This window comes from Corvus kubaryi, unplaced genomic scaffold, assembly GCF_017639235.1.
Source record: "Corvus kubaryi isolate FWS band 111438036 unplaced genomic scaffold, C.kubaryi_AGA036_p1.0 37206, whole genome shotgun sequence".
Taxonomy (NCBI): Eukaryota; Metazoa; Chordata; class Aves; order Passeriformes; family Corvidae; genus Corvus; species Corvus kubaryi.
In genome coordinates, this window is record NW_024581059.1 from 50744 (window position 1) to 66563 (window position 15820).

General features: G+C 56.0%; 1 protein-coding gene across 2 annotated transcripts; it reads left to right on the forward strand.

Moving 5' to 3' along the window:
- The first annotated feature begins 1639 nt into the window (after nucleotides 1-1639).
- VDR (vitamin D receptor) lies at nucleotides 1640-15642 on the forward strand. Of its 2 annotated transcripts, none has more exons than XM_042022452.1 (10): nucleotides 1640-1693; nucleotides 2615-2669; nucleotides 8076-8226; nucleotides 9999-10129; nucleotides 12381-12565; nucleotides 12670-12793; nucleotides 13193-13364; nucleotides 13804-13955; nucleotides 14233-14349; nucleotides 14568-15642. In XM_042022452.1, the coding sequence occupies exons 3-10, from the start codon at nucleotides 8078-8080 to the stop codon at nucleotides 14825-14827; spliced, it is 1290 nt and encodes a 429-aa protein (XP_041878386.1). In that variant the 5' UTR covers nucleotides 1640-1693; nucleotides 2615-2669; nucleotides 8076-8077; the 3' UTR covers nucleotides 14828-15642. The 2 variants fall into 2 exon arrangements, with proteins under 2 accessions (XP_041878386.1, XP_041878385.1); XM_042022451.1 differs by having other exon boundaries at nucleotides 1646-1745.
- The last annotated feature ends 178 nt before the right edge of the window (nucleotides 15643-15820 follow it).

The window sequence follows — 15820 nt, forward strand, 5'->3', positions numbered from 1 at the left end:
ACGCTGCTCTGGGCGCGGCCGGGTCAGTGGGGAAAAGCCTTGGGAGATTTTTGGGACATTTTTTGGGCATGGAAAGAGCTGCGATCCCAGAAACGCCGGGATGGGGATGAGCAGCTTCCACCACTCTGCACCCTCCCGAAATCCTTCCGCGCCACGAAATTGCCTCTGATGAGCTCCCATTTCTTCCCAGACGTTGTTTTCCCCTCATCAGTCTCATTAAATCAATTTAAAGGCGATTTCGAAGCGTTTTCCCCACGCAAATCGCGGCGGCTGAACCCGGTGCCCGCGGCTGCGGGGGCTCCTCTGCACCGCGGGCTCGTTTGCTCTCGGGATTTTGGGTTTAGGGAACATCCAATAAAACCTGGGAGCAGCAGGAGCGGTTTTCTGGGAGCCTTTCTCGCTGCTCTGTTCGGTGTTTAGGGAACATCCAATAAAACCTGGGAGCAGCAGGAGCGGTTTTCTGGGAGCCTTTCTCGCTGCTCTGTTCGGTGTTGCGGGTGGCTGCGTCCCGGAGGCGGGGGGGGACGCAGGCAGGGCGAGAAGGGGATGAGGATGGAAATTTGGAAAGTGGAAAATTGCCGAATATGCCGATTTTTTTTAGACTGGGGTGCAGCGTGCCCAGACTGGGCTGAGCTGGCTCTGCCAAAATCCCCACATTCCAAGACCCCAATAATGGGATTTTGGGTGGTCAGGGTCGGTTCTTGCTTTGTCCCAAACACCATCAGATGCTTTAGGAGCAGCCAAATCCAGGTGTCCTGCGGTTCCCCGGGCTCGGTTCAGGCTCCTGATGTGGAGGCCGGGGCTCTGTGGGGAGCAGCTGTAGTTTGCAAAGAGCCAGGAGTGCTGGGGGTGGCACTCTGGCGCTGGTGGCTTTTTTCCTGTCTCAGTACAGCACTGGGCACTCACTGGGAGCTGGATCGGCTGCCCGAACCCACTGGGCTTTCTGGAGGGGTGGCAGCCCCCGAAGCGCTGGGCTCTGGCACCCCAAGAGTCCCCTGCCCACCTGGGTGCTCCCGACTGGGCAGCGGGATCGAGTGAGCAGCGAAGAGAGGGTGGGCAGCGAAGGCCGTGCGGGCAGCAGAGAACCGGTGGGCACCGAGCGGGCAGCGGAGAACCGGGTGGGCAGCGGAGAACCGGGTGGGCACAGGGCGGGCAGCGGGAACCGGGTGGGCAGCGGAGAACCGGTGGGCACTGGGCGGGCAGCGGGAACCGGGCGGGCAGCGGGAACCGGGTGGGCAGCGGAGAACCGGGTGGGCAGCAGAGAACCGGGTGGGCAGCGGAGGTCCGGTGGGCACCGGGCGGGCAGCGGGAACCGGATGGGCAGCGGGAACCAGGTGGGCAGCAGAGAACCGGGTGGGCAGCGGAGGTCCGGTGGGCACCGGGCGGGCAGCGGGAACCGGGTGGGCAGCGGAGGTCCGGTGGGCACCGGGCGGGCCGGAGACCCTCGGGGGAGCCCCCGCGCTACCGGGGGGAGCCACGTGCGATTTTCCCGCCACGCCCCCGTGGGCGTGGCCACGCCCCCAGCTGCCCTTATGTGGCGCGGGTGGGCGGGCCCGAGGCGGTGCCGCGCTGGCATTGGCGGGTGGAGCCCGCGGGGGCGTGGTCTGAGCTGAGGGGGCGGGGCCCGGGGCTCCGGTTCCCGTCAAAAGGCGGCAGCGGCCGGGGCCGGGGGGGCGGCGGGGTCGGAGCGCAGGTACCGGAACGCGGCGAGCACCGGGATACCGGGCTGGGGACAGCGGGACCAGGTCAACACCCTCTTAGTGCTCGCCGGGGCTCTGGCGCTCCTTGGGATACAGGGGGTGCCCGCTGCGGCAAACCGGGGACGGCCGTTCCCGTGGGCACCGGGGGGTGCGGGGGCCGTGGGGTACCGTGGGGGTGAAGGGACGCGGGCACGGGGTACTCCTAGGATGTCCCCGCCGGCAGGAGGGGCACGGGGAGGAGGGCGTGGAGGCTCCCCGGTGCTGCCGGTGCTTCCTGGTTTGGGCTCGCGGTGTTCCCGTTCTGGTTTGGGTTTTTTTCCCGTGTGAGTTTGAACCCCCCGGTGCCCTGGGAGCGCTTGGGGGTCCCCGGTGAGACCCCCTCACCTCCGTGTCCCCCCTCAGCTGGAGGCTCTTGGGGCTTTCCCTGCGAAAATTAGGATCCCCCTTAGGGTTGGGGGTGTCCCGGTCCCTCTCAGCCTCTCTAGGGGTGGCTCCTGGTTTTGGGGTGGTCATGGACTACCCAGTCTCAGCCCTGACTACCCCCAGAAATTGGAGTTCACCCCGGAGTTTTGGGGTGCTCCGGGGCGTCCCCACATCCCGGAAAGGCACCGCTGTCCCTCCCCGCTCTCTGGGGTTCCCCCTTTCTGGGGGGGACTTCGAAACCGGAGAATTTCTGGGGGCTTTCGGGGTGTTCATGAGATTTTAGGCTCTCTTGTAGTGTTATTTTGGGGTTCCTGGGTGCTGTCGGGGGTACTGATGTGATTTTAGGGTTTCCTGGAAGGTGATTTTAGGGTTTCTGTCTGCTCTCTTGATTCAGCGTCCGACTCAAACCCACGTTCAAGGTCCCAAAGCGGGGTTTTTCGGGGGCTGAGCCCCCGGCACGGAATTAATCCCCCTCCTTTTTAATTCCCCAGAGCCTTCCTATATTTTGGAGCGATCCCGAGCCGTGCCAGGACCAGGAAAATAAAGGTACGGGGGGGATTTTCTGCACCACAATTGGGGGATCCTCCCCGTGGCACTCTAAACGTTTTTGGGGTGGTTTGGGGCCGGCAGAGGCGGCTGAGCCGCTCCTTCCTCTCGTTTTCAAGGCTGGAGCTTTGAGAAAAGTTGGGGTTTTTTTTTTTTCTCGGAAAGAGGTTTTCGGGAGAAGCGACGTTTTTGCGGCGTCTCCTCCTCCCCCGGAGCAGCCCGTGACTCATCTTCCTCCGGCTCGGGGAAGGAGCCGCGGCCGCGGCGGGACACGCGGGGGGAGCGAAAATCCCGGGAGACTGGGATTAAATCCGGGGAAGTTTGGGTTAAACCCAGGGGTGAGGGCAGCAAAAATCCACGGAAATTCGGGTTAAACCCAGGGGTGAGGGCAGCAAAAATCCACGGAAATTAAGATTAAAGCCGGGGTGAGGGGAGAAAAATCCAGGGAAATTAAGATTAAACCAAGGTGTGAATGGAGCAAAACTCCAGGGAAATGAGGGGAGCCAAAATCGAGGGAAATTGGGGTTAAACCAATTCGCGAGGGCATCAAAAATCCAGGGAACTGAAGATTGAAACCAAGGGGACCAAAAATGGCATAAATGAAGTTAAATAAAGTTTAAAAAGCCCCAGGATCGGGCTGGATCTGGTGGAAATGGGGTGAAATAAAGGGGGGAAAATGCCAGGGTGAGGTTGGGCTCTCTCTGGAATCCTGGAGCAAGGAAAGTCTGGGATATGACGACGACGATGATGATGATGGGAGATGTCTGCCCCAGATCTCCAGGGCGTGACCAGATCAGGGCTGAGATGTCCCAGCAATAACAAAAATCCCCAAAATCAGAATTTTCCCGCGCTGGAAATACCCCTGGGGTCGTTGCTGGGGGTTGTTTCCCTGAATCCTGCTGTGTTTAGGGAGAAATAAATGGAATAAATAGAAAATCCAGGGGTTTTTTTTTCCCATTTAATGGCTAACCCTGCTCCAGGAATAATTTTTAACCTCCTGTGGCCGAGCCAAAGCAGAGCCAGCCTGGCCCAAGCTCTCGGAGGGGAAATTCTGGAATTGTCAGGGATTGGGACAAGGAAAATCCCAGTTCAAGGTGGGCTGGGATGGAAATAGGAACCTAAAAAGGAGAGAAATGGGAAGGGGAACAGTTCTGGGAATTAAAAATAAAAATAAATCAGGGAGATGATGGGGAAAGCGAGGGGAGCAAAAATCCAGGGAAACCAGGGAAGCAAAAATCCAGGGAAATGACGATTGAACCGAGGTGAGAATGGAACAAAAATCCCGGGAAAGGCCGAGGAAGGTCCAGGACTCTCCGAGGCTCTGAAACGGGGGGAGCTGATGGGGACGGCGCCTCCTCCTCCTCGTGCCAGGGCCTGGGGTGGCACTGCCCGGATGTCCCCGGTGCCACCCCCGGTGCCACTTCATCTCCAGCCGCTGCTGATTCAGCTCCTCCTCGGGCCCATTTCTCTTATCTCGGCTCTTATCAGCTCAACCCTCGCCCTTTTCTGCCGCTAATAAATGGGAAAAGGGTGGAAAACAATACCTGGAATCTTTATCCGGGCATCCAAAGGCGTTTCCTCGTTCCCGGGAATCCCAGGGAGCTGCTCCAGGTTCTCCTGGGCAGTGGAACAGCAACGCTGGGGAGGGATTCTCCTTTCCTGGAGCGATTCCTGAGCGGTTTTGTAACTCCCAGAGAGTTTTGCTGGAGGCAAGTGGGCTGGAAAAGGAGATTTTTGGCACATGAGGCCTTCCTGATTTTTCTCTGGAAAAGTTTGAGCCGTTTCCTGAGGGTTTTCCCACCTTCTCCATGCCCCAGGCGTGGCTGCTGCTCCAATTTCCCAATTCCAGGCTGCAACAGCTCCGGCTGCTTCATCATTCCCACTCGTCCTCCTCTTTCCTTGGGCAAGATGAGGCTCTGGGGAACGAGAATTCCCTTTTTCACCTGGCATATCCCAGGTACAGGGAACGGACAGAGATTTGGGGGTCTCCCGAAGTGAAAATTCCCTTTTCCCTCAGGCACATCCCAGGGAAGGGACAGGAATCTGAGCGTCCAGGCACATCCTGGTTCCACCTTTATCCGGGGAAAACACAGGATTTGGGGGTCTCTAAAGGCTCCCAGCTGTAAGGAGGAGAAGCTGCAGTGAGAATTCCCTTTTCCTCCAGGCATATCCCAGGGGAGGGACAGGAATTTGGGGTCTCCTGTCCCTGCTGCCCCAGAGAGCTCCCTAAAAACGACCCCTCCTCCCAAAAAATCCGTCCCAGCCCCATAAATCCCCTGCTCCAGAGTCTGACAAGGCCCAGCTCTATTGTAAGACCAGGATGTGTCCCCTGGCTCACCTGGGAGGGGACAGCAAATCCCAGATTTCCTGGGACTCGCCACAGCTGGGAACCACTTGTGTCCCTCCACACCTTCCCGGGGCTCTTCTGGGGCTGTTTCCAGCACAAAAAGAGATTTTATTCCACACCACGGGGCTGGTGCTGCCCTTCCACTTCTGCTTTGGGAATTTTTCCGTACGGAGAGCCCTTCCCAGCACAGTTTTCCTGGAATTTTGCTTTTCCCCCCATTTTCTCCTGGCCTTGTGGTGCAATTCCTGTGTCTGGAGGAGTCCTGAGCTCCACAATCCGTTCCTGAGGGGCTGGGACACTCCAAGAATTCCATGGGAAAAACCTGGATTTGTGTCCTGCTGCTGCCCAGGGTGGCCCCTGCCCTACCCAAAAATTGGGATTTTGGGGCTGTTTCATTCGTGGGAAATTCCCACTCCCAGAAACTCTTCCTGCTGCTCCCCAGGGGTGACAATTCCAACCAGGAGAGTTGGGGACAAAATGTCTGGGAATGGCTATGTCCCAAAGCTGGCAGGGAAAAGGCTGAGGTGGGATCTGATTCCCAAATCCAAGGGGGATTTGAGATCCTTGAAGGAGGGGGAGCAGGTCCAGGGCAGGGCTTTGCTCACAGCACAAAAAAATGTCATTTTAGGGTCCTTTTCCAGCACAAAAAATGTCATTTTAGGGTCTTTTTGCAGCCCAGGAACAGCTGGGAAGAGCAATTCCCACTGCAGCTGGACTGGGAATGCTGCAGCTCCTCTCAGGAAGGGGAAAAGTGGAATTCCCTCTCAATTTCTGAGCAACTCCAGCAGCAGGAAAATTGCCAGGGAAGGAGCAGGGCAGGGCCTGGCCCTGTCACGTGCTGGGATCAGTTGGAATTTTCTTCCTGGCTTGTCCAGACAGGTGGGAAAAGCCAGGATTTGGGATCCAGCTCGTCCTTGTCCCCTTCTCCCTCTTCCCGCTGCTCCTTTCTCCGCATGGGTATTTCCCCACCTTCATGGATTAAATAATCCATTAATTAGCAATTGAAGCAGCTGGAAAAGTCGGAAGTGGAGCAGGTGCAGGGAATTCGGTGCTTTAGGAGTTGTTGGGCCTCTGGAAAGAGAGGATTTGAGGTGGATTTTGGGTGGATTTCGGACGAATTTTGGACGTCCCACACCAAAACTCCCCCTCAGCCAAATCCATGGGGTTTCTCCTGCTGGGAATGGGGTTGGGTATTGGCCTTTACCCACTGGGAAAGTTGGGAAATGAGTTTCCTGTGGGGCAGGGCCCGATCCCACGTGGGATCCCAAGGCCGCGGGTTCCTGACTCTTCTTTGCAGGAAGGAGCTGGAATCCTGGAAAATTCCAACTTGGGATCGTCCAGTCCCACTCCTGGCCCTGCACTGGACGCAAAAATCCCAAATATCCAAGAGCATTTTCCAAAAATTCCTTGGGCTCTGGCAGCCTCAGGGCCGTGCCCTTTCCCTGGGAAGATTTTTCCAGTGCTTGACCACCCTCTGGATGATGAATTTTCCCTAATATCCACCCTAAACCTCCCCTGGCCATTCCCAGGGTTCCTGTACCAGGAAGATCAGACAATCTTTGCTCCAATCCAGGGAATTAAGGCTGGAATTCCCCAAATTCCAGCTCCTCTCCCCAGTCCCTGTTTTTGGGGCAGATTTCAGGAGCATTTTGCTGGAATTTTCCCTCCCTCTGGAGCAAAAAAAAAAAAAAAAGCCCAAGGGAGGCTGGAAATTATAAAAAAAAAGAATCCCAGATGAAAATTCCTGGGAATTGCATTTTACCAGGGTGGTTTTCTCTCTCTGGAGGGTGACGGAGCCAGAACCTGTTTGGGAATATTTCGAAATCAGGGAGAAGCTCTGGAGGAGTTTTGGAATTTGCCACAAGCAGGAGCAGCTTCTCCCTGACAGCCTTCCCTGGATTTTCCCACTTAAAAGGAGCAGTGGGATGCATTTGGGACACAGGGAATGTCACTCCGAGGGTTTAACCTGGAACATTCCCACATTTTTATGGGACCAGAAGTGCCAGCTCCAGGGGGAACCTGTGAAAGTGGAATATTCCCAATTTTTTATGGGATACAGAGAAAACTGGGATCTATGGATCCCAAATTCCTCATCCCAGAGTTCCCTCCCGTGTCAGGGCCAGGAGCTCCGGAGTTGCCGGGCTCGTTTTTCCCAGCTGGAATTCCCGGGGCGTTGCATCTGCCCCTGCTCTTTGCTCCGATTCCGTTGGGAAACTTTCACCCCTTCCCCGTCCCGGTTTTCCTCGGGATTTTGTTTATCTGGAACGTCCTCATGGAGCAGCTCCTGTGGGATTTCGGGAGTTCTTTGTTTGGGATCGGTTTTGGGAGAGGATTCCATGGGACCTTCACAAAATACGGGAAGGGATCCCCAGGGATCTTTCAGCCCACCCCCACCCCCAAGGCCCGGCTGGGAAAATCCAAATGAAAGCAAAATTCTGAAGGAATTAAAGGAATGAAGGTGAAACTCCAGGCTTTGGTTGGGAATGGCGGGAGAGGAGAGCTGGGAATGCTGTCCCAGGGAATTCCAGGGAAAGCCCCAAAATCTGGCTCTTGACCCAAAATCTCCCTCAGGAATCCCAAAACTCCCTCTCAAAATCCCCCTCAGGAATCCCTGGAAAACAGTCCCAAAGCAGAGGATATTATTGAATTGGGATTTAACGGGATTTGAATGGATTTAAAGGATTCCAGCGCTTGCTGCCGCTGGAATTTGGGAACGGGTGGGTTTGGAATGGAAAAAAGGCAAATTCCTTGCCAGAGGCACCGGGAATTTTTAAGGAGCCTCGGGGTTGTTTTGCCTCATTAGTGAGGCATTAATTGAGCCTCTCCCAGAGCTTTCCCGGCATTCCAGAATCCCAAAAACTGGATTTTTTTGGGAGGTTTTAATGCCCAGAGCCAATGGGAATAAAAATTCCTTGCCCAAATCAGTGGGAATCCAAGGAAAAATCCTAAATTTTAGAAATAATTTTAGGAATAAACACCTGGATTTGCCCCAAATCAGAGGGAATTAAAAGAAAAATCCCGAATTTTCATGACGAATCCCAGCTTTTTCCCCCTCCCAGCCATGGATCCGGGCACTTCCAGCACCTCCCTGCCCGATCCCGCCGGAGACTCCGAGCGGAACATTCCCAGGATCTGCGGGGTCTGCGGGGACAGAGCCACCGGCTTCCACTTCAACGCCATGACCTGCGAGGGCTGCAAGGGCTTCTTCAGGTGGGCCTGGATCCTCAGGAATGTCCCCATCCCAGAAAAAACTTGGGATTCCCAATGGGAATCCAATGGGATCCCGGAACAGGCCTGGAATTCCAGGCGGTTCTGCCTTCCCAGGGTTTAAGGGGGGGAAATGTTTTGGTTTTTTGGTGGTTTTGGAACCTTGGGATGGGTTTTTCCCTGTTTTTCCAGGGTTTTTCATGGAGCTGGGAGCCTTGCAGAGCTCCAGGGAAAGGGGGGAGTGTGGGAAAACTCTGGCGTCACAAATTGGGGTTTTTCCCGAGCCAAAAAGTCCTAAAATCTCCTCAAAAACTCTGGGATTGGGGGATGTGGATGGGCAGGGGATCCCCTGGAGCGGCTCTTCCCAAAATCCGGTGTTTCCAGGGAATTCTGCCGACCCCCCTTGGGAATTCTGTCCCTTGGGAATCCTGCCCCATTCCCACTTTCACCTGGAGCCCTCCCAACCCAATTCCCACATTCCAGGCCGGGAATGAGGCCTGGAATCCACTATTTTTAGCCTCTGGGATCCCAAATCCTCCTGGGAATGGGCGACTTGGGAAGGTTTTCATGGAATTCCAGCCAAGCCCGGCTCCAGTGTCACCCTGGGAGCCTCTGGAGCCACCCAAGCTGCAATTTTCATTCCCAACCTGGAATTTTGGCCTGCCCTGAGCCCCCGGAGTGTTTTTCCCTGCTCCAAGGCCCCGTTGTTTGCACATTCCCAGCCTTTCCCTGGGTTTTTTTGGGAAACAAGGAGCTTTTTGTGCACCAAAATTGTGAATTTTGGGGTGTCCATGGCTGAATTCCGAGTGCTGGGATTGTTTGTCCCCATTGGGGACAGCAAAATTCCAAAGGTTTTGGAGGAATGGGGGAAAACAGGACCCTGCCATCCATTTTTCCAGGATGAATTCCCAAAAATCCCAAATTCCTGGCAAGTAAGGGCAGAGTGAAGCTGCTTTGTTGATATCTCCGTTCCTAAAACCAGCTTTTGATTCCTGGGGCTGCAGCCTGAGGAAATATTGGGGATTTTTATCCATATTGGAGATTTTTTTTTTTTACCCATATTTTTAGCCACAGCTTCCCTGGGAATTCCATTCCAGGGCCTCACAGGGAGGAATTCCTTCCCAAAATCCCGCCAACCCCTTTAGCCTTGGAATATTCTGGTTCAGACCCTTTTCCTTTGGACGAGTCTGGCTCTGACCCTTTACCCTTGGCCAGCTTTGTCCCGAGGCTCGGCGTTCCCGTTCCGGCTGTGGTTTCGCTGCAGCTCAGGGCTGTCATTTCAGGCTCCTTCCTCTCATGTCCTGCAGCGAGAATTCCTCTCCCTGCACACCCAAAATGTGCTCAGGCCAGTTCTGCCAGCAAAGCCGGGCTTAGGGCAGCTCAGTTTAAACCACACGGCCCCAGCTCGGGTTTATTTGCTGCCAGGGGGGTTTCTCTGCAATCCTTCCAGCCTTCCACCCTCCTGGCCTCAAAAATCCCTCACCCTAAACCCTTTTGGTTTAGACCCAAAAATCTGCTTAAACCCAGCAGGTTGGGCTGGGCTTAGAGCGGCCTGGTTGAGTGGAAGGAGCTCAAGCCGGGTTTAAGGTCATTTTCTCCCAAATCATTTTAGGATTAACCCGTGGCTGAACCCCTCGGATGTTTCCCTGGGGGAAATTTCCTTTTTCCAGCAGTGCCTGCAGCTCCCAACTCAGCTGATGTTTGCAGTGTCAGCCAAACCAGTGGGAATTCAGTCCAAAAAGGTGGGGTTTTCCCCTTTTCCTGCTTTTTTCCAGGAGGAGCATGAAGAGGAAGGCCATGTTCACCTGTCCCTTCAGCGGGGACTGCCACATCACCAAGGACAACCGGCGGCACTGCCAGGCCTGCCGGCTCAAGCGCTGCGTGGACATCGGGATGATGAAGGAATGTGAGTGTCCAGCTCCCGGGAATGACCCCTGGGAATGCTCCAGGGGCTGTGCCCGGTCCCTTTTCCGTGTGCCTGGTGCCAGGGCTGGGATTTGGAACATCCCAGGGGGATGCAAAGGGCAGGGGAAGCAGCGGGTAATGATTGAGAGGAGCTGGTTTAATGATTCCTTCCCACTCTGGAGTTGTTTTTCTCATGGATTTTCCTGGGTTTTTTGTGAAAATCAGCTCCGTGGCTCCCAGCAGCTCTGAAAATCCTCTTTTCCAGTATTTTCCATGCTCTACAGGGAGAGCTGGAGGAGCTTCCCCATCCCCGTGGAGCCGGGTTGGGTTTTCCTCCTCTCCCTCTGGGATTTTTTTTTTCCAAGCCTTTTTTCCATGTGGGATAAAGCTGGGACTTAAGTCAACAGCAGAGGGAATTAAAGCAGTTTTTAAGCCCAGTCCAAACACACAAATGTGGCCCAAATGTTTGTTTTCTCCAGGTGTATTTAGAGATAAGTGGCTTTTAAAAATAAATGTGTTTGAGGTGTGCAAGGCCTCCTGGAGAGCTCCAACCAAACATTTTCTGCTGGGAGATTGTGGCCAGGGTGTCCATGGAGCTGGAAACTTGGGATGTGGAAGCAAGGCCCTTTCCCTGATGTGCTGCACAGGGAGCAAACAGAGCCTGATGTCACCCCGGGGCTTCCGTAAAATCAAAATTTGGAGGTGTTTGTGGGAAAAAAATGCTCAAATTTTCAACGATCCTGATGGAAATCCCTGGATTTTATTCTTTGGAATTGGCAGCTTGGTGAGGGCAGAAAACGCCACACCCCACACTGGCTGCCCCCAGATTTTGGGGGCTGTCCCTGTTTTTTGGGGAGCCCCTAATGAGGGAAATGCTTTAATTTGCACCAGCAGCCAATTAATTACCCAGGAAAGGCTGGGAAGTTCCTGGGCAGCAATTCCAGGGGGTTTTCTCCAGGTTTTCTCCATGTTTTCCCCACAGGAGTTAACATGTAAACAGCCCCGTTAGCAACTCCTGCCTGGATTAACCAAAACTGACCCAGAGAGGCTAAAAATAGCTAAAAATGGACTTTGCCACCGGAAAAATGAGGGAGAAGCAGGGGTTGGGGTTATTTTTAGGTGGAAGAAGGGAATCTGGGAGGTTTTGAGGCCCTGTTTTCCACAAGGTGTTGGGATCCAGGGCCAGTTTGGGATTCAGGTCTGGGAGGGTGGGATGGGCACGAGGAGGAGGAAGATGAGCAGGGCAGACCCTCGTGCCGGGGGTAATTTGGGCTCTGGCAGCCACGGAGCTGCCAGTGGGGGAGGTGGGAGTGAGTTTTCAGCCCCAACCAGACCTTCAGAGCTCTGCCAGGCCCCTCTGAGATTGTGCAAGGCTGGAAAATGGAGAATGGAAAATGGAAAATCGCCCTTGGCCAAAGGAACAGGGGAGGCCGAGGGCTCCTCACCTTGAGCTCCTCCTGCTGACCTCTCGCCCTAAATTCCACCTTGACTCTCCCAGAATCCAATCTCTGCACCCAAGGAATTTAAAAACAACCCTGGGGGGGGGGGGAGGGGAGGATCTCCAATCCCTGGAGAAAAGGCTGAGGAAGGGAATTCCTGCTTTTGGGGGGATCTGTCCCACCTGGTGCTCTCAGGAATTGTGATCCCCAGAGATTTGTGCAGCTCCCTGGTTGCAAAAAAATAGCTTTTTCTTCTCTTCCAGCCCCTCTAAGGCTACTTAGGGCTTGGAGTTCTTGATAAAAAAAGTGACTATTTGAGCCCAAATTGCCCCTGGCTGCTCCTTTTCCCTAAATAAACAGGCCCAGCCTTGCGTGGAGCCCGACCTTTGGCCGCTGCCGAGCGCTGCCACCCCAATAAAAGTCATAAATCCCCAACCCTGCGGGCGGGGGGGGCTCAGCTGTGCCTTGACCTTAAAAATCAGATTAAAAGTGCCCTGAAGCAGTGCTGGACACCCCTGGGTGGCAGCTGGGAGCCGAGAGGAGCTGGAGCTGGGTGAACCTGGCGGCCCTGAGGGTTTCAGAATTGGGATTTGGGAGCACAGAGCGAACAGGGAGGGAGCAGAGCGGGCACGGGACATGGCTGGCATGGCCTTAGTGCCCCCAAATTCTTCCCTAAAAGCACCAGAAACCTCCTGGGCACAGCAGGAAACCGGGGCCAAGGGCTTGCAGGTGGAAAAAGCGATTTTTCAGGTGCTGGGCATGGCACCCAGGGGTCATTTCAATCCCTAATTCCTCCCCTTTTCCTTTTCCCAGTCATCCTGACGGACGAGGAGGTGCAGAGGAAGCGGGAGATGATCCTGAAGAGGAAGGAGGAGGAAGCGCTCAGGGAAAGCCTCAAACCCAAACTCTCGGAGGAGCAGCAAAAAGTCATCGATGTCCTGCTCGAGGCCCATCGCAAAACCTACGACCCCACCTATGCTGACTTCACCAAATTCCGGGTACAACCCCAAAAAATCCCTTTTATCCCTCAAATTCCCCCTGCAAAACCCCCAAATCCCTCTGCCGGCCAGGCTCCTCAGGGAGTTTTCTCTGTCTTCTCCAGCCCCCCGTGAGGAGCCAGCCCAGCAGCAGAGGGGCCGCAAAATCCTCGTCCCTCCTCACCCAGGACCTGTCGTCCGAGGATTCCTCGGATCTCTTCAGCTCTGAGGCCTTCAGCACATTCCCAGGTGTGCCTCGGCTCCTCCCGGCCCTAAAACAGGATTGGGAGCATGGGGAAGGACCCCAGGGCTCCGTTTGGGCTGGAGGTGACGCCTCAAACCACCCCAAACCCCAAATTCTGGGGCTGGCCAGAGCCCAGATTAACCCCACCACCAGAGCCCTGTTTCTCCTCCTCCTCTTCATCCCCATCCCCAGGCCTGAATCCCAAACTGGCCCTGGATCCCATTGGAAAACAGGGCCTCAAAACCTTCCCAGTTCCCTTCTCTCACCCCTCCAGAGGAGACAGGGACAGAATTGCAGCAGTTTCACCCGAATTTGCCATCCCAGACCTTTTTATTACTCCCTGTGGGGGCTCATCCAGGTGCAAACCGCCCTGGGGTCCCCTCAGAGCATTTCCCTCTGCACAGATTCTGTGGAGCCGCCGCCGTTTTCCAGCCTGGTGCTGTCGGAGGAGCAGGACGAGAGCTCCTCCATGAACCTGGAGTTCTCGCAGCTCTCCATGCTCCCACACCTGGCTGACCTGGTCAGCTACAGCATCCAGAAGGTGATCGGCTTTGCCAAGATGATCCCAGGATTCAGGTGAGGCCTTGGATCCCAAATCCAGCATCTCCCACTCCCAGGAATCCCATCCTGCCCTTCACAGCCTTCCCTGTTTCCTCTTCCCAGGTGTCCCTTGGCTCTGTTCCCTTCCCAGCTCCATTTTCTGTCTCTTCCCCCTTCCTGGGGTTCTCCTCTTTTCCCAAAACCTTGGAAAATGCACCCAAATTCCATCAGGGAAACACCTGGAGCTGCTGCAGCACTCGAGGGGTTCGTGAGGGGCCTCAGGCCCTGTTCACTCCAGATTTGGGGCAAAAACCCACCTGAAAAAAAAAACCTGGAATGGGAATTTCTGGGGAGGGAGGCCCAGCTGAGGGCCCGGTGACCACCCTGGGGGGTGGCAGCTCCTCCTGGCCCTGTCCCACATCCCCTCTGTCCCCTGAGCATCCTGATCCCCTCCTGAGGGAAATTCCTCTTGCAGGGACCTGTCGGCCGAGGACCAGATCATTCTGCTCAAGTGCAGCGCCATCGAGGTGATCATGCTGCGCTCCAACCAGTCCTTCACCCTCGAGGACATGTCCTGGACCTGCGGCAGCAGCGACTTCAAGTACAGGGTCAGCGATGTCACTCAAGGTAAGGGAATCCCAGCCCCAAATCCAGAAATTCCGTGGGTTTTCCCACTGTTGTGGCTTCCCTCTGTGCCCGGTTTTGTGCTGGGAAAGGGAGTGGGTTCTGCCCCGAGTTTGGGGGGCTTGGGGGCAACAAGTGGTCCTTCAATGTCTCCAGTGCCACCTCAGTATCTCAGAAAAAATCCTCTTCCAGAGGAATAAAGCCTCTCCCACAGGAAAAATCCCCTCCCAGAGGAAAAGATCTTTTTCCAGAGCCTTCTAAGGTTCTGTTCTCTCCGCAGCTGGGCACAGCATGGACCTGCTGGAGCCGCTGGTGAAATTCCAGGTGGGGCTGAAGAAGCTGAACCTGCATGAGGAGGAGCACGTGCTGCTCATGGCCATCTGTATCCTGTCCCCAGGTAGGGACAAACCCACCCTGAACCCTAAAAACCCACAGAAGCGAGGGAAGAAACCGTGAGCCCTGAAATCCCACAAAAGGGAGGGGAAAAAACCCCCAAGCACGGCTGGCCCTAAAAAGGGACAAAAAGGGAGGGATTAGGAGAAAAGGGAGTGAATCACCCCAAGCCCTAAAAAGCCCCAAAAGCAGGGGATCCCCTCAGCGCCGTCTCTTCCCCAGACCGGCCGGGCGTGCGGGAGCCGGCGCGGGTGGAGGCCCTGCAGGAGCGGCTCTCGGAGGTGCTGCAGAGCTACATCCGCGCCCGGCACGCCGCGCCCGGGAGCCGCCTGCTCTACGCCAAGATGATCCAGAAGCTCGCGGACCTGCGCAGCCTCAACGAGGAGCACTCGCGGCAGTACCGCTGCCTCTCCTTCCAGCCCGAGCACAGCATGCAGCTCACGCCGCTGGTGCTCGAGGTGTTCGGCAACGAGATCTCCTGACGGCCTGGGAAAGGGGAAAATCCGCCCTGCGTGCCTCGGGAAAAAGGGAGAAGCCAGCCTTGGTTGTGGCAGGACGAGGAGGGGACTGAGCCCGAGCAGGGGTTGGGTTTTGGCATCGCTGCTCGGGTTCTTCCCCTTCCAGGAGCAGCTTCCCCGCTTCCCCGTGAACTGGTTGATCTCTCCGTGGATGTTTTGGGGCCAGGCTGCCTCAACTCCCTTCTTTCTTCGAACGCTGGGAAGGGGAAGCAGCACGAGATGAACTCAGGGCGCTGCTGTGGGTGCCGTGTTCTGCTCCCCCTGAATCGCCACAGGGCCCGTGGGCTTGGACACCCCAAATCCCAGCCAGGAGCTGCCACGGACAGTGTCCCCACAGCTCCAACACGTCCCGGGTGCTGCTGCTGCTGGACTGGGATGAGCCAGAGGCAGCCGAGAAAGCCCCAAGAGGGGAAATTTTGTCCTCGAACCTCAAAGGGAAGAGCAGGACAAACTTTGTTTGCATTCCCTGGGAATTAGGGAGCAGGGGGATCTCCAGGAGCCACCCCGACTTTGGAGCTGGACCCCTCTGAGGGATGGGGTGATGACCCCTGGGGCTGGGGCAGGGACCCCAATTCCAGCTTGGCTTCCTCCTCCTGCCGTGTTCTGGAGGCAGCTCCAGGCCCCTGTCCCCACCCAGAGAAAACCCTGGGAAGGGGGATTTGAGAGCTGGGGGGCTCCGGACCCCCGGGAAGAACCGTCACAAACCCCCCGGGCCCTCATCAGTGTCCAGAAGGTCCCTGGCTCTGGCTAATAAACTCCTGCTTGGGCAAATCAACTCAGCCGCAGGCTCCTGTGTCCGTCCGTCCGTGTGCCCATCCCTGTCTCTGTCCATCCATCGCGCCCCAGGGGGGCCGTGAAAGCCCGTGTGTGTCTGTCCCAGGGGTGGGGGGAGGTGTCCGTGTGTCCGTGCGTCCGTGCGTCCGTGCGTCCGTGTCCGTGTGTCCGTGTCCGTGTGTC

Bases quoted from the DNA above. Each gene is read 5' to 3' on its own strand.
- VDR (XM_042022452.1), top strand. From the start codon at position 8,078: ATGGATCCGGGCACTTCCAGCACCTCCCTGCCCGATCCCGCCGGAGAC. The intron at 8,227-9,998 runs GTGGGCCTGGAT...GCTTTTTTCCAG, and splicing joins GGCTGCAAGGGCTTCTTCAG to GAGGAGCATGAAGAGGAAGG. The intron at 13,956-14,232 runs GTAAGGGAATCC...TTCTCTCCGCAG, and splicing joins GGTCAGCGATGTCACTCAAG to CTGGGCACAGCATGGACCTG.